Source organism: Lemur catta, chromosome 8 (assembly GCF_020740605.2).
Source record: "Lemur catta isolate mLemCat1 chromosome 8, mLemCat1.pri, whole genome shotgun sequence".
NCBI classification, from domain to species: Eukaryota; Metazoa; Chordata; class Mammalia; order Primates; family Lemuridae; genus Lemur; species Lemur catta.
Genome location: NC_059135.1, coordinates 25,256,401 through 25,278,100, shown reverse-complemented (window position 1 = coordinate 25,278,100; position 21,700 = coordinate 25,256,401). Strand labels below are relative to the sequence as shown.

At 38.9% G+C, this 21,700-nt stretch overlaps 1 protein-coding gene across 4 annotated transcripts in view; it reads right to left on the bottom strand.

Annotated features, from left to right (window-relative positions):
* Window positions 1-21,700, bottom strand: part of PLEKHM3 (pleckstrin homology domain containing M3) — a 164,761-nt gene that overhangs the window by 84,115 nt on the left and 58,946 nt on the right. For all 4 annotated transcript variants that reach the window (XM_045560225.1, XM_045560228.1, XM_045560227.1 and 1 more), the window contains exons 4-5: window positions 16,131-16,276; window positions 4,276-4,469 (exon numbers count right to left, since the gene is read on the bottom strand). In XM_045560225.1, coding sequence (XP_045416181.1) covers window positions 4,276-4,469; window positions 16,131-16,276 — 340 coding nt within the window. The remainder of the gene's footprint in view (window positions 1-4,275; window positions 4,470-16,130; window positions 16,277-21,700) is intronic.

Sequence of the window (21,700 nt, the reverse complement as noted above, 5' to 3'; positions counted from 1 at the left end):
TTACAAATAGCTGGGGTCAAAACCTCAAGTGCCTACAGACCCAGGCACCACTATAAATAAATCAAATGGGCTAGGGCTAAGAAAGACAGGGCAGCAATGTGTTACATACCAAGTGACATTAGGTGTGGGGAGACAAACAGGAGCAGTAGAGGCTATGACGCAGTGGAGAGTCGAGCACCTAAAGCTGATTGCTACTACTACACAAGAAGGAAGCACCGTGTTACCAGAACTCGAAAGAGAAACCAGAAAGCTTCATTTTGTGTGTGCATGAAAACTCCTGATTATTTAAATGTTAGCAACTATTTCGCAATTTCAAAACCTGGTGGGGGCCATCCCTGTAAAGCCAAACAAAACATGTTTACTGGCCAAATGTGGCCTTGAGGTGTCTGTCTGTGACCTCTGTTTTACACATATCCAACTGTCCCTGTGTTCAGCAGGAGGCCCTTTCCAGCTCTTCTTAATGCCCTCCCAAAGACAGCCCTAATGGCTGCTGAGCCAGACATGTCCTGACATTGCTGTGTGTGCCAAGATTTTCCACAGAGTTCTCCATGCACCTTCCCGTGTGGACACTGTAAATAATTCTTCTCATGAAAAGTTAACTAGGCCTTGAACTCATTCAGCAGGGCCGCCATCTGGGAGTCCTCAGAAACAGTGAATTGTCAGCACTGTAAACGTTTTAGGCTTCAGGGAGGACACTGACTTTTTCTAAACTAATCACCCCTGCCAGTCAAGATTTGCAGTATGGGTTCAAGAACAAGGCGTTCATTTAACAACAATAACAAAAACAGTGAGGATGAAAACCGGACAGTCATCATAATGAAAGGCCTAAAAGCAAACTGTGACTTCCCTAATAAGGCGACAGCCAAAGTTGGCTCCCTGGCGGTCAAGCGCCAATACGATTAATCAGTCTGTTTTCGGTTTTCTCACGACAGCAATATTAACAGTTTGCTTTATTCTGTTTATATGGTGCTGACAGGTCTTCAGCATGTTGGGCCTACTTGCTGGAGATTAATGGCCACTCGTATACAGAGGTAAAAACCAGGCAGGGAGAGAATGCCTTTTACGACAAGATAAGAACTGGATTCTCCCACTTTTTTTTTGTTTCCCCATTGCCCATCAACTCCTCCCTCTTTTATTAACAATTTCTATCAGGGATATATAAGATGATGGATCAGTTGTGTCCAGCATGTTCCCCCCACTGTTTAAACCTTCCCCACTTTAGATGTCATATCCTCAGGTAAAACAAAGGGAACCTTAAATATTGATTTTGGATAAATTTATCTTGAAACGTATTGTTGGCTAATTTTGTTTTTAAAAAGTCAGATTCCATATAAAAGTAACAGGAATTTTAACATATTAGGTGGCCAATGGTTCTTCTTTGTATTTATAGTTATTTTCGTAGACATTGAAGAAGGCAGAGTTGATATTAAATGTGACCTGGCTGAAGGAAGTACGGACACCCCAGAAAATATCTTAGAGATTATTTCACTAAATAGTTATATTTAAAAATAAATCAAAAGGATTTGAAATAATACAATAAGACCAGCCCCCTCCAAAAGCTGTAAGAGTACTGCCTGTTACTGGTATACTTTTCTCTGTCCCAAGTTGGAAAGAAATGGTAATCTCAAATATTATTTTAATAGTATATAAGTATAGAAAATCTAAAAGAACAAAATTAAAAAAGCAATCAATGTGCCTCCTCTAAGGTTTGGTAGGAATCAATGTCGCATTGTTTGCTCTTAGGGAGAATCTGCTCTCCCATTTTATGAAACAGCCACATGGTACGCATTGTATACCTAGGAACGCTGCAGGCCTTGGTCCAGCTAGGTTTCTAGCCCATTTCCCTTGCTCACTCTTCTCCTGACACAGTAGCAGGAAAAGGGGATTAATTCTAGCAGAGAGGACATCAGTGGTTGACTTTTAAGTGGAACATTCTATTTAAAAAATTTTAAAGCCAGATATAAGAATAGTCTAGGATAAGAAAGTATTAATAACAATAATAGCATTTATTGACTGCTTACTATGTACACACACTATTTTAAACACTTCAGTTATACAAACATTTAATTCCCACAACAGAATACATTGAGGGAAGAGTTAATAATTTTGCTTGAAGCGCAGGATATTTGAGAGAGTAGAACAATATACTGGGCTAGATTTGGGCAGATCTTGAATTCCATACTTGTACTCTAATAATTTATCTAATGCAAAAGTGGGATTGGAGAGGGAAGAAACTAATGTTAGATAGACTAGTTAGAAGAATATGCAATAGTCTTGAGATTCTCAACCAGGATGGTGCATTGGAAGCGAAAAGGAAAGATTTGAGAGCTATCTCAGAAACAGAATCAACTAAATTTTTTTTGACTGATTTGATTGTTCTTTCATTCGTTTATTCATTCAACCACCATTTTTGAGGGTTTTAAATGGATCAGACACTATGCTAAATGACAGGGAAGTAAGAAAAAGAATTTGAAGACTACTCCTTCCCTCAAATTGGGCTGCTAGCTGTTGCTCAGTGGTCTAAAGTGACACCTAATGACATCCATCCCACTCTCCTTCCTTATCTCCCTCCATCTATCCATCTAATACTTATTAAGCACTACCTTGTGCCGGACATTATATAATGGTCACGAACAAGTTCAGAAAAGAAAAATGAAGGAAAGTAAAAAAACACTGCTGTCTTCATTCTCATAGCTTTGGGAGTGCCTTCTTTCAAGAACTTCCATTTTTTTTCCTGGTGGTCTGGCCATAAGGCGCAGTACATGGTGGTAAACCACCAGACTGCTAGAATAGAGTAGGGATTCTTAGTCATCCATATGAAGAGAAGACCTCCTATTTAATTTCTAAATGTGTGCCCTGATTTGGCATATTTTAACCAAAGCAAAACATTATGCCACAAAGGTATCTAACATGATTCCCACGTGTACATTTTAATATCATCTAAAAATATAGGCACAAGAAAAACAAGCTCTGAGTAAAGCCAAAAGGTACTGAAAATAATAGAACAAACATACTTTGAACATCAAAAATCTTATATCTAGTTTAGTTGGTAAATTAGTTTGAGACATATAATTCTATTGCCTTCCAAGGAAGAGCCTGATCTTTTAAAATTAAGATCTGCCAAGACTTTATAAGAATAAATCCTGACCGCTTTCTGGTGCTTTCTGAAAAACAACTAGGTAATAGAATGACTACCACTGAGAAGTATTTTACTTTATGGCAGCTGCCTTTTCATTACTATTTTATGAGAGCCTGTCTAGATATTATGTATCCCTCACTATCTACATTTAGTTCTTTTAAAAATGTCTTCTTCAGATGCCTGGGGTTATGTCAGTGTCGTTGGATCTAATTGGATCTCAAATTGCAAACTCCATCACTTTAATACTTTCCAAAGGTTCTTCTGCAGGTAGGCTTACCTCCAAAAACATTTAACATGACTAATGTATGCTGTTGGTCATTTCTATTAAAACAAAAAAATCAAAAGGTATTTTCAGGGACTTATGAATGCCACCAACAATCATTTCAAGTATAAGCTAGTTCGTATATGCCAATGGTAAGACTTTAAATGCCCATAAAATCTAACTGGAAAGAAGGAATTTTATGAGAGCAGGCACATTTTAACTTTAATTTTATTTTCAAGATCTGAGTCTGGTTTGGACTTGTATGTTCTGTGAACTATGAGCTAACTAAGCCCTGAGAAAGCAGCCTGCACCAACTGTGAGATGAAAAGGCATAGTCCTGGGCCTATTTTAATTCCAGCTCTATTTCCTGCATCGCTTACCAAGTTTGGGTATTTGTTTCTGTATGGAATATAAGATTTGAATGACCACCTACTTATTTCCCATTTGAAAATGTTTTTTAGTTATGAAATATGCTTTTTAGTTATGCTTATTTTTCCTGATGATAAACAGGAATTGAAATTGGGAAAAACATAAAACACCGCATAAGTGACCAATGAAGACACTCTCATGATTATTACCTCAAATTAACACATTGGTAAGAGAAATCTTCACCTTCCTGGGCACTCAATGGACAGTTAAAAGCCTTCAGATACACTGAGACGTAATTTTCATTTTGCTTGGTTCAACCAAATAGAAGACCTTGGAGGAAAAGGTCAAAGATGAGCCCAGAGGGAGGGCAGCGGTGGAGAGGGAGAGGGAGAGTCCGAGAATTAGAGGCGATCAGTGTTGGAAAGGCCCTTGGAGATCATCTAACCACCCTCCCAGGGCGGGAAAGAAAAACAAAGCGGAGCCGTCAGACTTTTATGACTCTTACCTGCGGCGCAGATCCTCTGCCACCGCTGCCCGGCAGCTGAATAAATAGGCTCGGAGCGACTTCAGCCGCTGCCGCAGCCGCACCACGGTGGCCAGCGGCTCGGCGTGGTGGTACAGCATGGGGTTCTCCTGCTGGATGTCGATCAGCGGCTCTTCGTACACGTACTCCAGAAACTCTTTGGCCTGCTTAGACACCTACGAGACAAGCTCCGTCAATCAGTTCTGGTGAACCATCCAGCTCACACTAGGAATCGTAGCTTAAATATCCCAGTCAAGTTACTACTTTCTGCACAGAGCCAAATGAAAAAGCCCATAGTTGAACTAAATATAAATTTTGGCTTCACTTTCTTCTAGAAACTCAACTAATGACACAGACTATACTGACTCATTATATTAATACCAATGTCAATTTCCTATTTTTTAAAAATATATATATATTGTACTATAGTTACCTAAGATGTAACCAGTGAAGGAAACTGGGTGAAAGGAAACTGGGTGAAAGGTACATAGGACCTCTCTGTACTGTCTATGCAATTTCCTGTGGCTCTTAATTATTTCAAAAAGAAAAAGAAAAAAAGGAAATCATTAAGACCGTCTTAACAGCAACAGTGATTTAAAAACCACATAAATATTTGCATATGTGCATGATATGTGTATGTATATTCCATAACAGTTTATGTTCCTTATAGGGATGCAAAAATCACATCATTTAAAAAAAAGAAGTCATTTTTTTTCCTTATAAACAATTGTTTTTGAGGTACCTGTTGTATTGTGTGATCCTGTGGCATCCTGCAGAGTTAGAGTTAAAGAGTTAGAGAAGCTTACAGTCTCTGCAAATCCAGGTCACAAAGAGGCACGTAGTTTTAGCCAAAACCTTCAACTATTTAATAAGATTGAAAATAACAATTATTCCAAGGTGATGGAGCTAAACAATCCTCACTCTTATTTTTGAGACATACAGACAAAGGAACATGCCTGCCACTGTAACAGGCATTAGGCAATCAGTGGAGGATAAAACAGGCATGGCCCTGTCCTTACATAGCTCACAGTTCAGTGGGAGAAGACAGAACTGGGTTTAAATATTTTATTTATGATGTTTAAATATTTGTTATATTTAAATATCTTAAAATGAGGAAAAAACTGATGGCATTCAGGGAAATGAAGTACAATCCACTTGAAACTGTTGCAAAAAAATGATGTATTGTACAATTCAATTAGTCTTTCTGGCTCTATTGAACAGTGTTTATATGGAGTCAGGGCCCTGCTGAATTAGGTTAACAATGCTACCTTTTAGTAGGTGAACAGAGGGACAAAGGGCACTGGCCAGTCTCCCAGGCCTTAAAAGGCTTCTCTCTTCAGGTGGTACTTAAGCCCAAAAGGAAAAAAAAATCTTTTACAGAGACAGTCAAAGCAGTGAGACAAATGGGACAGCTACTGACATCAGTATTCATAAACTGAAATTACGAAAAACGAAAACAGAGCTAGTTTCAGAAACGTGGAAGGCATTGCCTTCACAAGTTATTAACGAGCGTTAAGCATATAGAACACATTGTTACTGCTGCTGCCTGGGTATGGGAACAAATCCCTGCCACGTTGAGCCATTTTTGGCAGCAAGGCTGAGCACATGCTCTAGTTTTTGAGAATCAACCACTAACACCGGTGAGGGAATTTCTGAGAGAACTAAAATTTGGCATGAAATGCTATTTTTGTGAAATAGAGCACTGTATCCCCACTGATTTCCGAAGTTCTAAACAACCCTCCAGACTGGCATGAGGATTCCACTTTCAAACTCAACTATAATTAAGAAGCATTTTTAAAAAAAGAAAATGTTAAAAAAAAGTTACTTGGGGGAAAAAGGCAATGATATTCTTAGGTGATAAAGTTTATGTGTAAGGGAGTTTCTTTCTTGTTAATATGAGTTATACGTGAACACTGAGTATGTTCCAATGAAGAGCTAAGAGCTACTGTCCTACTTCTTGTCAAGCAAATTATGAAAAATATAAAAAGTCTGAGTGCTGTTTCTGATGTAAATAAAAACGCACTTCATAGTCAGGTACAGACGGATGAGCCCCAAACTCTTTATTTTTAAAAATGAATGGTGTTGGCTGGATCTTTTTTCCATAATCCACTCCATTCACATTAGAATCAATTTTTACAGGGTCAATGGTTCATTTTTCAAGCCTATTGGCCTGTTACTAAATAATATTACTAAATAATATTTAATATTTATTAATGATACTCATACTATTTATATAAAGAATTTCTTTAAGAACTCAACTCTGCCACTGTGGATGTGTTGCAATTTGTGAACTGATTCTCTCTTTACAGCCCCACAATCTACACGACTCAAGAGAGATGAGGAAGAGGAAGTCTGGGGGAAATAGGTCTCTTCTCCCACCTCACATTCAGGAGGAGTTGGGGAAAACAGCACAATCACATTACAATTAGCTACAAACTAATAATGACCAAATCTGCTATTTAAGCATGTATAAGTAAACATATGTGTCATTTGATTTGAACAGTAAGTGTCATCAGTATAGATTCTAACATAACACGTCTTTTGTTATGCTGGTGGCAACTACCTTTTTAAACAAAGTTCTTGAATGTTTGGGTTTGCAGTATCCGGAGAGAGGTTCTGGAATGGTGCTCTGGTATGTTCCCCCACAGAAATAGCCCTGAGCAATAAAGTGATGGGGTAAAGGGAACGTTTAAGCATAGACCTCAGTTTGGAGACGATGTAGTGGTGAGGTGGTGGTAGAGAAGACTTCATTTTTTATTAAGGGAGGAAAATGTTTCATTTTCTGAACATGAGAGAACATAATCTTAGAATAACAAGGACTGGTAAAGATAATCTAGTTCAGTTTTTCTCAAATTGTGTTCCTGGGAATGCTGGTCCTACAAAAAAGATGTTCTGAGGTCCAACAAGAAATATGCCACATATCACTTTCTTTTCTTGGTGATTCACAGTACAGCACGTTAGCATATTAAAACTCTGAGACATCTTGTACTAAGGAAAATCTGCTTCACTGAGTCACTTACCAAACCTATTTGACTACAGACAGGGCAGCTACTTAGTGTTGCCCTGGATGTATGGGGGGCGGGGCGAGAGTGTGGGAGCCTGGGCCCCACTCACCAACTGGAGGAAAGGGCATCTTCCCTACCTTGCTCCATCCTTTTGCCAAGCTGTGAGTTTGCTGGGCTGTGTTCCCTTGAGGGGTCCTTTTCTTTTCCAATTCTCATAAAGCTGGCCTAGCTGTGGCCCTCCTGTGGAGCCTCTTTTTGAGTAACATCTATTAACATGTATAGAACTTGTTAATGTTCCATGGAATACACCTTGAGAAACACTGAATTGATCTATCCAGAGAGCTTACGTGACTTACTTGTGGTCATTTCACGGCAGAACTAGAGCCGGAACGCCTATCTCTAAATACTCTGCTCTGTGCTTTTTAGTATTTTTTACATTCACAGTTCCTTTTATTTTTTAATTACTCTGCTGGAATCTATTAGCTCATCATTCTATAAAAGAGGTGATACTTCTTTGTCTTTAAGCAAGTAGGCTACAAGTGGAGACTAACCTATAAAGAAAGTAGGCAATACACTGGCATGCAGACTCCCATTTGATTTTAACTTTAAAAAAAAAAAACTGAAGTTCAGTAACATTTCACTTATCCAAAAGTCACTTATTTGTGTATTTGTTTACTGTCTTCTTCCTCTTCCTGCCACTGGAGTAAGTGCATCCATGGGAGCAGAAATTATGTTCCCAGTGCCTAGTGCCTAGAACAGTGAGTACAATAAGGATCCAATAAATACTTGTTGAACAAATGAATGAGTAATTTACAATGCCCTAGCCATGACTTTGAACCGCATACTTTTGCTTTAGACACAATTTTAACAGCTTAGCTATTTGTTTCTAAGTTTATAACACATTTAGAGTCAATAAAGAAGAAAAGGGGAAGAGCAGCTAGAGGTAGCACAGAGACAACATAAGTAACAGCTGATATCCTGGCACCAAGTAAAGAAAGGCGCCTACAAGCTACATGGTAGAAACAGAACGTACAACCCCCGTTGAGGGTAATTTGGCACCGTCCATTCAAACTCATGAATGTAGACACCTACATCTAGAAAGTTATCTACAGATAGTTTTGCTCATGAGTGAAATAATTTATATTTAAAATGATATATAATATAAAGGTATTCATTGACTTGCTGTCTATAATAGTAAAAAACTAGAAAAATCTAAATGTCCATAAAAAAAAAAACTGGTTAGACAAATTCATGATGACATATGGAGTGGCTATAAAAATAAAAAAGTCCAAGGAAGAGTTTTATGATCTTAATGGAAAGCTCCTCAAGCACAGGGTGAACACTACATCACCTATCATCATTTTTGCACGAAAAATATGTGTATGTAAAATATCTCTGGAAGGACACACAAGAAAGGAATATTTTGGTTGCCTGTGAGAAGGAGAATGAGCTGGGGGAAAGAGAGATTATTTATGTGTATATGCATACCTTTTTTTGTATCTTGCAATTTGTGAAAGTATATTATATTCAAAAAAGAATGACTAAAATATAGCAGTATAAAGCATGTGGAGGAAAACAGCCTCCCTTACCACATCAAACCCTGAAGTTATCTATCACAAGACAGAACAATCATTTATATTTATAACTATAATATGGGTGCATTAAAAAAGTTCATTTCTAATATGTATTTTTGTAAAAAGAATACATGACTGTTAAAATTTATAAAATTATAAAAGTCATATAATCACATTACTGAAAATTTGGAGAATAAAGATCATCTGAGGAAAAAAAAAATCCTTAATCTTATCAGAGTAAAATAATCACTATTGCTTAGGCAAAACATTTCCTTCCAGTATTTATTCCCATCTCCATTGTGAAAAATTATAGCCAAAGTCTTAATAAAATCAATCCTGACTATATTTCTTGGTCCTGTGGGGTAATGGAGGAGGAATCAGGAAACCTTAAGTTTAATTACAATTTGTTCTCAGAATCTCCAAATGACTCTGATCAAGTGGTTTTTCCCACCAGTGAGCTTTTCTCCAGCTCAGCAAGGGCAACAGAGCTTGCCTTGAATGCCTCTCAAGATGTAGAGATAGGAAATGGTTTATGTAACATGGAAAACCCCTAGCTAAATGGAATGTGAATATTCAGGCTGGGATACAAAAAAAAAAAATTTTTTTTTTTCAAGCACAGCTAAGGTGAACTATTTAGGAAGAGTTGGGGCTGTTTGAATTCCTTACCACCTCTTTGTCATGCTTGATATTTTTTAATGTGGGCTAGGGGAAGTTACCTTCAAAGAGAATTTCATTAGAAAATGGCCGTAGAATTTGAGGATAGGGTTTAGCTGCTTTGCATAATCTTGGAGCTCAATTCAATCTGCAGGATAACACCAGAAAATAGATGAAATCCTCCTTTAAAAATAATTAGGATTATTAATGCTCCAGAGGACAGACAAGGAAGTGCTTAAGATGATAGATTTCATTCTGTTCTGCAAAACCATTTTTTCACTCTTTTAAATGGATATTCAAGCCAGTCACGTACTTGCTATTAAGGACAGCAGGCAGATCTAACAGAACGATGTCTGGTCTTGGAAACAGATAGATCTGAATTGATCCTCACAATTAGGAGCATTAAGTTAAATCCTGGTGTCTGAGCAAAGACAGACAGACACTAGACTAAATGGAATATAGTTACTTAATGCCAGTGGGAGATGATCCAGATAAAATCGACCAGCTCTATTCTTGCTTTAAAATCTTCCCTGGCCCTCTGAAAACTTGGGAAGGAGTGGTCTGACAAAGGAGATTTTCCTCACGTGCAACATGGATTAAGGGAGTGTACCTAGTATCTTCAGTTAGCTACCTACCCTCTCAAAATCAAATCTAGTTACTTGAATGACTACCACAACAAAACATCCTGCTTTATAGAAAGATTTCAGGTGTCAGTGATGGCTAAACTGATGGTTTCTGTGGCTTTTAGAGCTCATTGCAAACAGACCTGGATCTCCTCCTCTACATCATGGCTTCGTAAACCATGCTTGTTTGCCTTTTTTCTCATTCAGTGCTACCTTTTCTACTTTTGCTACATAAATTGGTGTGTATTCTGCTGGCAGGTGCTACCAGTCTGAGCTCTCAACGGATCACAGGACTGAAACTGCCTCACTCACTTGCTCTCTAAGCACCTCTCTTAGCTGTCAAAGCCCTGCTCCAAGCGGATTAATCTAAACCTTCTAAATCAAACCCAACTAGCATTCTTTTCCTCTAAATACATTTTTATCTAATACACACATGGCAAATATATTTATAGCCCAAATTCAAAGTGTCAAGTACAAGATACAGAAGAGAGAATGATAATTCTGTCTGGTAGCAGGGAAGGAAAGAATCAGGAGAGGAAATGAGGTTTTAAGCTGGGTTTTAGGATTTGCTATGGTGGGTGAGGGCAAGAGGAAGACCAGAGGTGTGAAACAGCATGGCATGACAGGGATCAGGAAGGATGCATGTGATCTTAATGAAGAGATCTGTGTGGGAGAGGGGTTGTGGACGAATGGGCTAGGCAGGCAGGCAGGGACTAGGAGATCACAAGAGGTCTTGTATGTCAGGCTCAGAGAATTGCATTTATCATGCATACAATCATAGTAAAAGCTAATCTTAACTGAGTGTTTATTGTGTGCCAGACTCTGTGCTAGGTGCCTTCTGTGAATCATTCACTTAAGCAAATGGCAACCTTATGAAATAGGTAGGAGTATTATCTCCATTCTAAAGGTGAAGAAATAAGACCATGAGTGCAAAGGTAAGAGTAGGACTTTTTGAAATATACCAAGCAGAGGGGCAAGGCTTAAAGGCAGGAAGCACAATTAGGAGGTGAGTGACCTCCTGCATGTGAGTGATGCTGAGGGTGTTGGAGTCCGTGTGGTGGACCTGGGGGTGCGGTGGGGAGCAAGACCTCGAGAGCTAAAATTAAGCAGCTGGTTTTTGCTGACTGCTCAGGCAGGGCAGGTGTGGCAGAGGGAGGAGTCCAGGATGTCTCCTACCTGGGAGTGGTGACTGGGGGGCCATTCACCAAGGCAGACAATGTGCTCTAGGGGGAACATTTGGTGAGCACGATAAAGCCAATTTAGGGCATGTTGAGTTTGAGGTGCCCAGGGGACAGAGACATTCCTGCTCACCTACTATGAGCCAGGAGCTGTGCTAAGACACATTGCCTGTGCAGGAACTCACCTTTATAGAGAAAACAGACAAGCAACTAGCTGTTATACAGATATGATGATAATGACAATAATAACAACTTCCATTCATTAAGTGTTTATCACAGTCATTTGCTAAGTGCTTTTCTTACATTATCCCAATTCGCACAACTCTTTTAGGTAAAAATGGGAATGATGGTAAGAACAAATGCTTATATGGCACATGCTACCAGTTTGGCACAGTTCTAAACACTTCACATGCATTGACCCATTTAACCAGTAGTAACCTTACAAAATATTATTCTCATTATTAGGAAACTGAAACACAGAGAGACTAAATAACTTGCCCAGGTTAGATGGCTAACATGTGACAAAGTCAAGACTTGAACCCAGGCAGTCTGGGCTCATTTTACAGATTAGAAAACTGAGGCTCAGGAAAGTTAAAGTAATTTTTGCCCAACAAATTGAGCACCTAATAAGAAGTAGAGGTACAATATGGACAAAGGCTTATTTAACTCCAAGCTCCTCTATTAACCCCTAAATAAGTGCAATTCTCGAGGCCCATACATGACATGACGGTGGCACAAAGGAGAGAGCCAGCGGTGTAGCAGATGGGGAGAGGTCGAGAGCAACAGAGAAGCTTTCACCAAGGAGGATGTGCTTTCATTAGCTCTGGAAGAATAAGCAGGGATTCCTAGATGAATAAAAATATCTGGAGCACATGTGGAAGGATGATCACTAAACAAGAGAAGGGGCTCTTCTGTCTCTCAAGATAGGAGGGAAAGCAGTAAGGATAAGCGCAAATATAGATAGATGTATAGATATTCATATTCATATCTTACAACTTCATTTTTCTCCTTGCAGTAGGAGGTAAGGTCATATGCTAAGGAGTATTAGGATGAAGCATTTTATAAACAGTGACGATTTGGATGGTTATTGGGTAGAACAGGGGACAAAGTTGCCAAGGGATAGAGAAAAGAACATAAGCCAATTGGCCACTCATAATTTTCATGTTTGTTTTAGAGTTCAAGGATTCAAGGTAGGTGACAGCTCTGGGGCCCTTCCCCACCTACTTGCTGCCAGGTAACACAGTTACAATGAAAGTAAGTCTCAGACATCTATTGGCATGTGACATAAAAACAGTCATAAACACATAGACCAATGGAACATAATAGAGAACCCAAAAATAAATCCACACATTTATAGCCAACTCTTTTTTGATAACAGTGAGAAGAATATACACTGGGGAAAGGACAGTCTCTTCAATAAATGGTGCTGCATATGGATGTCCTATGCAGAAAAATGAAATTCGGCCCCTCTTTCTCACTATATATAAAAACCAAATCAAAATAGATTAAAGGCTTAAACGTAAGACCTAAAACTATAAAACTACTAGAAGAAAACATTGGGGAAACACTTTAGGATGTTGGTCTGGGCAAAGTTTTTTGGGTAAGACCTCAAAAGCACAGGCAACAAAAGCGAAAATAGACAAATGGGATTACATCAAACTAAAAAGCTTCTGCACAGCAAAGGAAACAACAAAGTGAAGAGACAACCCACAGAATGGGAGCAAATAATTGGAAACTATCCATCTAACAACAGATGAATAACCAGAACATATAAGCAACTCAATTCAATAGCAAAATAATAATAATAATCTGATTTAAAAAGATCTGAATAGACAATTCTCAAAAAAATATACAAATGGGCAACATGCATATAAAAAATTGCTCAACATCAGTAAACATTATGGAAATGCAAGTCAAAACCACAATGAGATATCATCTCACCCCAGTTAAAATGGCTATTTCATTGGTACATATATACAATGAAATATTATTTAGCCATAAAAAGAACAAAATCCTGTCATTTGCAGCAACATGGATGGAATTGGAGGTCATTATGTTAAATAAGCCAAGCACAGCAAGACAAATATTACATGTTCTCACTCATATGTGGGAGCTAAAACAAATGACCTCATGGAGGTAGTGAGTAGAATGATGGTTATTAGAGGCTGGAAAGGTACGGGGGAGGAGGGAGGGATGAAGACGGACTGGTTAATGGGTAAAAACATACAGTTAGACAGAAGGAGTAAATTGTAGTGTTTGATGGCACAGTAGGGCAACTACAGTTAACAATAATTTATTGTATATTTCAAAATAGCTAGGAGAGAAAATTTTGAATGTTCCCAACATAAAGAAATGATAAATATTTAAGGCGATGGATAGCCTGATGTAATCATTAAACATTGCATACACGTATCAAAATATCACTTGAACCCCATAAATATGTACAACTATTAGGTATCAATAAAAAACCAGCCACACAGCCTGTTTGTATATGAAGCACCTTGCACAGAAGGTTCATTCAAGGCAGATGTCACAATATTCTGGCAGAAGTATCAGAAAAGCTTCCAGTAATATCAAGTAACAGAATTATATTATCTATTATATGTGTAAGACCATAACAGAATCCTAAGCATACAGTACCACTCCATCGGGGAGTCAGATTCCTGGACTTGACGAATTCTACCACCTTGTTTACACAAGGGTAGAAATACTTGTACAATATAGCAAACCAATTCACATATCTTGAAGACTACTAGGCTGAAAACTAAAGTTGAGATGTCCATCAAGCAATTAAAGCAAAAGCTCTCGATTTCAGTAGCAAAACTGGAGCTGGAGATAAAAGTAGGAATCATCAGTACATGAGTTCCGGTAGTTAAAACCATAGAAGGGATAGCGATAACCCAACAGAAAGAGCACGGAATGGGAAAAAGAAACAAAAGAATCAACCTTAAGGAGCCCCAATATTAATAAGGTATAAGCAGAGGACAAGAAATCAGAGAAGGTGATTGAAAAAGAAGAGTCAGAAGGAGATGAACTAGGGGTGTGTCATCAAACCCAAGGCAGTAAAATTCAAGGAGAAAGGTCCACCTGGTCAAATGCCGCATCCCAGAAAAGTCCAGGAGAATGAGAAACTGCCAAGGGTCAAGAAAATTTGGCAAAACCGTGATGGAGAAGGGAAGAGTTAAGACCATGAATAGAGGCAGAAGGAATAAACTTCTGTAAGAGAAGTAATGGTTCTTCTGTGGCTGGAAGGAGGACAATGAGGACACATGTGGAGGCAGACAAGTTTGTAGGTAGGTGGGTTGACATAGTTATTGTGTAGTCATTCCCTGTTTTCTCTACGAAGTAGAAGGTAAAGGCACTTCTCACAGTGACCTGGGCTCTTTAAGATCACAAATGCTGAAAGAAAAGAATCCGATGAAAGCTACTGATGTATATGGAAGAGAACCTCCATAAGCTCCTAACATCACATCTACCTCCCCACCAGCCCCCATCTCCAGACTGCCTTTTCTCTTATTCTGTGCTCCAAGCAATGGCCAAACCCTCCTACTGTCTGCATGATTCCATCCTTCTCACTGATTCAACCATATTGTTCTAGCAATTCTCTCTCTCCTGGATAGTTCACATCAGCACAGAAAACATGCAGTTATTTTTTCCACTAAAACAAAAAATCAAACCTAACTTGACCCCACTTCCTTCTGAGTTACTCCTGACCTCTCACCTTCCCTTTATAGCAAAACTTCTCAAAAGAGTCATCTATTCTTGTCTCTTATTTCTCTCTTCCTATTCTATGTTAAACCCCCTCCATTCAGACCTTTGCTCCCACCACTCCATTCAAACTGCTTTCATTAAGGTCACTAATTACCTCCACATTACTAAAGCCAATGGTCAATTCTCAGTGCTCATCTTATTTGACCTATCACCACCTGTCACAATTCATCTGGAAATACTTTCTTCCCATGGCTTGTCAGACACCCTGGGGTCCTTCTACCTCACTGCTCACTCCTTCCTGGCCTCCTTTGCTGGTTCCTCCTCATCTCTCTCCCCTCTCAAGTTGGAGAGTCTCAGGGTTCAGTCGTCCTCTTCTCCTCTATTGACTTGCATTTTTGTAGCTACTAAGCCTGCCATTTGTACTTCTTAAATATCCTCCTTGGCTGTTAGCAGTTACTTTGCAAAGCTGTTAGCATATACCTCTGCTTCTCACTTCCTCCTCTTTTTAAAAAACAACAGTCCTGTTGAAGGTCTGAAGATGGCTCAGTGCACTGTTTCTTGCTGTGGGACCCCATGGAGAAGTCTTCATAGCTTCTCTCAAGGTTCCAGTTCCAGGAGCCTGGATTTGCTAAGAGACTGATCTTCATATGAGTAGGAGTGCTACTCTACTATAAGAAATACCTTGGATTATATAAATCCTCTCCTTGAAAGATCACTAGCATGCTCATGCATGTATTATTTTCCCATTTTTATCTTCCCATAGTGTTGCGATATTGGAGATAAGATCTAATAAAAATTAATGAGAGGCCTTTTTCTCTATCAGAATTCTCTCTTAGCACCTACAGTTAATTATCAAGGTCCAGAATTAAAAACTGAGATATATATCTTTTTAAATGAGAAAATTAATAGGACTCATAGTTAAGAAGCCTTTAATCTGTCTATAGGAGAAGTATTAGATAAGATCTTGCAGCTTTTATGAGACTACCTAATCAAGTTTGTTTCAAATTGTTTTATCATTATTTTTATAATCCACCTGACAACATATGAACACCTGAATTCCTATTATTAAGCAAACCCAGTTTTTGTACCTACCTTATATTTTGAAGTGTCCCAGTTGTGGACGATGCGAGCCGGGATGAGAAAACTGTCGTCCACGTGGCAGGTGCTGCAGTAATACCACCCACTGTAATTGCACACCTTGGCTTTCCCGTTGGACAGACCTATGGCTCGCTGGCATCCTGTTCAAGGCAAGAGAAAGAGCCTATGACTTATTGTACATTTAACACCACAGAACAAGGTCACATAGCGCTTAAGTTAAATGAAAGTCTGCAACAACAAAGAAGTTACAGAGAATGGAGTTGTATAGATGCGTCCTCTTCTTCCTAATGTCACAATCTCCATCCGTTCACCTCCTGGCAGATTATTGTAAATGTGATTAACTGGTCCCCTGCCTCTGGTCTCTTCTGATGCCATCTCTTCGGCATACAGTGGCCAGTGACTGGTCTCTCTATAACCCTACCTTTGATGTTCTCACTGCCCTGCTCGGGGACTGTATTTCCGCCAGGCACTTTGCTGAGGGCTTCCATACAGGATCTTGTTTAACCCATACAACATTTCAATGGGGAAGACATTATCAATTCTATTTTATAGTTGAAAAACCCAAGATTTCTGTGAAGCTAAGTATCTCATCTGAGGTCACCAAGCCAATAAAAAGCAGAGTTCAGATTTGGCTGTAGGCTTGTCTGATGCTAAAATGATCCCCAAAACTGATAAGTAGCCTTCCTTTGCTTACAAAATCAATATAAGGAATTTGGCCTTTGATTGGCCCCTTCTCACCTTTCCAACTTTTCCTCTCACTACTCTCCACTGGGAATATCATCTCTTTATTCCAGTCAGGGACCCCTTCTCAATGTTCCCCAAACAACACAGTGTGCTCACTCCATCCTCCGTATTTTAACATATATCATTCCTCCTTACACAGCACCCTCTTCTCTGATCTCTACTCCAACACATCTTGCCCATTATTCAAAACTACTGGTTGCCTGCAAGTGATTAATGCCTTTTTCAGATCCAAGAAAGTCCAGGATTCTGTGAGCGCTGTTCTGGTACCGTCAGGGGACCTGGTAATATTCATGGCTCTGCCACAAAGAAGCTATCACTTTTCTTTAGATTGGAGGAACCACCTTCTACTGAGGAGTATAAAAATTCTGTCACAATCATCCCAAAGGACAAAACCTTGGCAGCCCCAGAACAAGTAGTCAAGAATATGTAAACACTGTCATTATTCTGACATTTCTGATCTACAGCTTTCATTTTAGAAATCCTTCCACATGGCCCATTTCATGGTTAGGCACCAAGAACTATATTGACCAAAGAGATTTGACACTAATAATAATATAATGATCAGTATTGCACCCCATTTCCATTATAAGGAAGGAACATTTATTTATCCAACTGCCCACCTAAGAAGATTCTGATTCATGTGAAACCCCATGAATGTAAGTATCACAAAACTCAAGAGAACTTTCATTTTCATCACAAATAAAATGGCATCAGGACCTGAGCAGTTTCACAGTGCATTCTCCCAGAAGAGAATTAGACTCTTTTGTTTTTAAATACAACAGGTATTGAAAGAGAGTAAGTAAATATACTAGTAGTATGCTTCAAGAGTTTGATCCTGTTCCTTCCTGGAATGGCTATTTCTTTACTATTGAGCAGCAACAAAATCACAAGCTCCTGTCTTTCAGACTGGCTGAGGAATGAGAAATGTGTGAAAGGTAAGGAAGAACCAAACGTAGCTGCTGTCTGACAGAGGAGACCCTGGCATAATCACAGGGCTGTGAATGTTGGAACGTGGTTGCTGTCTGCTGCCCTCACTGACTGCATTACTCATGTGCCATTTAGCATGTGCCTCCTTAAATTATCATGGCTTTTTACGGCCAGGAACATGCTATAAACTCCTCAGATCTATTTTCCTATCCTCAGCACTTAGCACAGAGCTTTACACATAGCGTATAATCAATAAATATTTAGGTTGAAGGAATGATAAACTGGGTATTGTTTGGCATATGTACACTAACTTACATACACAGAGATTGTAATTTTCTATCACTAGTCCAAAATTCATCATCTTCACCTGATCACCTGCCTCTCAAAACAGCCTTTCATTAATATCCCTGTTGAGATTCTAAGAACTATATTTTACACATGAGCTCATGTATTAACTGTGGTACAGCGTTCAATCAAACTTGATATATCCTAGACACTGGGATATTGCTGTTTCCAAAAATTAGCAGATAGTAAAATTGACTTAACACTAAAATGACACTGAATAGAATTCAATCTTTCCTAATGAGAAGGTGATCATGATCTTGCAGAAATTCAGGATCATCATTATAGTTTAAATTGTCACCACAGATTACGGGAAAAATTAATTATATTATTTTAGCTTTTTGGTTGTTTGAATTTTAGATGTAACATACATCAGTAAGCATTTGCTGAATATTTACATATTCTTTAGTAGGTAATATTGGGCTTATCAGTCTATAATTTTAATGATTTTATTCTAACTTTCTGGATCCAACATACATAGACAATATTAAAATACACAAATACGTATTTTAAGAAAGCAGAAAGTGTAAAAATGTTTATATCAACTGAGCACACAGGTCCAAAGCTCAACATGCTGGAGGTTCAAACATATGAACCAAGTAAATGAGCTAAACATCCTTGCAAATTTGCACAGGTCTCCTGGCTCATAAAAGAGAGAAAGAATGAGAGAACCCCGGCTAGAGTTCACTCAGGGTTTAGTTTAGACAAAAGCAGCAGCATAGAAACTCCTACCTCTAGTCCTTGGATGTCTTTATCTTCATACCTTATTTAGAACTATACTGTCCTATTCTGGGTGCTGAAATCACCCTAATGGCCCAGAAGTAGGCTTGAACCTGTCTGGATGCTTGAGACTGCTCTGGACACACGGTGCACAGACAACACTAATAGTCTAGAGTCAGGAAGCCTGGGCCCATTCTTGCTTAGGGCACACTGTGAGCAGGACCCATCAAACGCTCTAGGCCTGCTTCCTCACCACAAAACAAGGGGCTAGTCTAAATTGGTGGATTGCCAAATGCAGTGAGCATCAGCATTTTCTGCAGATTTTTGTGATAAATGTGGATCCCCCTTCCATCTGAGATGATTTTGATTCTGTAGATCTGGGGTAGGGACCAGGAATCCGCATTTCTAATGAGCAACCCCCTCCTAGCTCCCACCCACCCCCCACTAGGAACTTTGATGGGTAAAAGCTGAGGATTGCTCCCCAATTTCTAGGTGACCCCCAAGGTCCCTCTAAGCTCTAAAATTCTGATTCTATTCAAGAAAAGTGCAGAGGGTGTGCAGTCTGTTCAGTGAAAAGTTCATAATTTGTCACACAGTTTAATCTCTAGGCTTCCAAAATCAACATTTCAGGTTTTTAGTCAATTTCTAAAAATTGGCTATGTAGAAACAACCTGAGTTCATTTTACCAGTGTTTTTCCAGAGCATTCTTGTCTCCACTGGGAGTATCCTATTCACCTTAGATAGAATTAAAACTTTTAATCCCCAAATCCAACGTATTTGTCTTTGGAAGAACATAGAATGATTGGGAAAGATTAGGGACTAGTGGCCTGATGTAGACTCATTTTCTAAAAATCAACACATGCCATTTATTTGAAGAAGGAAACACCAGCTTTTTCAATTAACTGCAAGATTTCCTTTACTATCGTAATAGCAAATCATGGAGTAAAAATGTCTGAAACAATTTCCCACAAAAATACACAATCTGGGATTTTACTTTATCATTATGAGGTTTTCAACAGGGAAAAAATGTGTTTTCTTAATAACGACTGTTACAAAAACACATTTTTTGGAGGGTGCCAAAGTTGGACTCTGAAAAGCGACATTATAAGGAGAAAAATAGAGCTGCAAAGTAGAGACCAAAAATAATTAATTGAAATAACTAATTAGAGCTTATTTACATATTATATTTTTATGTACTTTCAAACAGACATTTCAACAATGTTTCTAAATTAAAGGGCATTTGTAGTAAGGAACACTCCACATGTTGGATCAAAGAAAATACATTCTTCCCAGTCTCTTTTTGAAACTTTTCAGAGTGTATTCAATTCACAGGAACAAAAAACGATCTCACAAGAGAACCCATTGGCCTTTTTTTTTTTATTGCTTCCCACCCCACTTCAAATCTTTAATGAACACATGCTCTGAAGAGCTTAGCTTCCCCTCTGATACACTTTTGGAAACAAATGTCACCATTTAATCAAAATCCCATTTGCTGCATGTACAGTCCATTTCCCAAATGGCCTTTCACTAAATACACCCAAAGGGATCTGTTGCTGGGGGCTTTAGCAGAATTTTGGCATAATTCTCCACAAAAGCACAATCTTTCTTCTAACAAGTATACCTAGTGAGCTCAGTTGGCTGCCGTGGGGTGTTACTGAAGCTGAGATCTTGAGGATCAGCCAACTACCTTCTTTCTAGTTCAGGGCCACCAACTTCAGCCCTCCTTCCCTTGACCAGCAGTTGGAAAACTCGTGGGCATGAGAGGGAAGAAACAAAAGCTGTCCTTGGATCCAGGTAAATCTCTCACTAAGGAAGGAACCCATACAATGCTAAGTGAGCTTTTATCTAATTTGGTAAAGGAAGTATGGTATTTTGTATTTGGAAGGTAGAAATGCTCTAAGAAAAGAAGAAAGGCAAACAAAAAGAAAGAAGGTGCCTTTGTAAAAGAAAGGAAAAATGACGAGAGAACAAATTTTCATTTGCTCTATAAAAATAGAAAGAAAAAAAACCTGGCGAGTTTCATACCCTCTTTTACTATATGCACGGTATAGGGAGACTTGTCCATAGAACAAGGAAGGGGACTTCCTGTCCCTCCCTCCTTATTTACCCCCAGTGCCCTGGCCAGGAACAGTGAAGTACAGTCAGCAATATGTAAAGTATTGCTTGAAGGCCTGGTCTTTGATCATATGCCCTTAAGACCAGAGTTTCCAAAATGAAGGAAAACAGAAATGGGGGTTCAAGGACTTCTTACTTGATAAGAATTAGGGAGAAAAGTCATAAGGAACTTAGCTTTCCTAGCTTATAGTCTATAACCATTGGTTCTTAAGTAGTTAACTGTTGAACCTGTACTTTTTAAAATAAAGTATCACATTTGGTATATAATTGAAACTGCTGCCTGGGATTAGCACAAAGTTGGGCACAATGTTAAAACGAAGAATTATTTGACACAGGGCACAAGCAATTTTTGCAATGTAGCTTTGGTGTCCATTAAAGGAAGTGGAGGTAAAGCAAACCTGGGCCCCAGACTTGCATCCTCCACTGCTGGACGGGACAGAGCTGAGAAGTGAGACCGACCACATGTGTGGTTTGAAGTTAACATGGGGGAACTTAGGCTATGGAATCCTACATAAATGTAGACGGAAAGGGGGCAAAGGGTGAGGGACACTGAGAAAGACTTACTTAGAAATCTGTAGACCAAAACTTTTCCCATCTCAAGCACGCAAGTTACTTTGTCTCTGGGACAAGGTGGTGAGTCATAAAACAGGAATTATAAAATCAATTAAGACATTAAGTGTTTGGATGGAGAATCAGGCACATGCCATTAAGTGTGC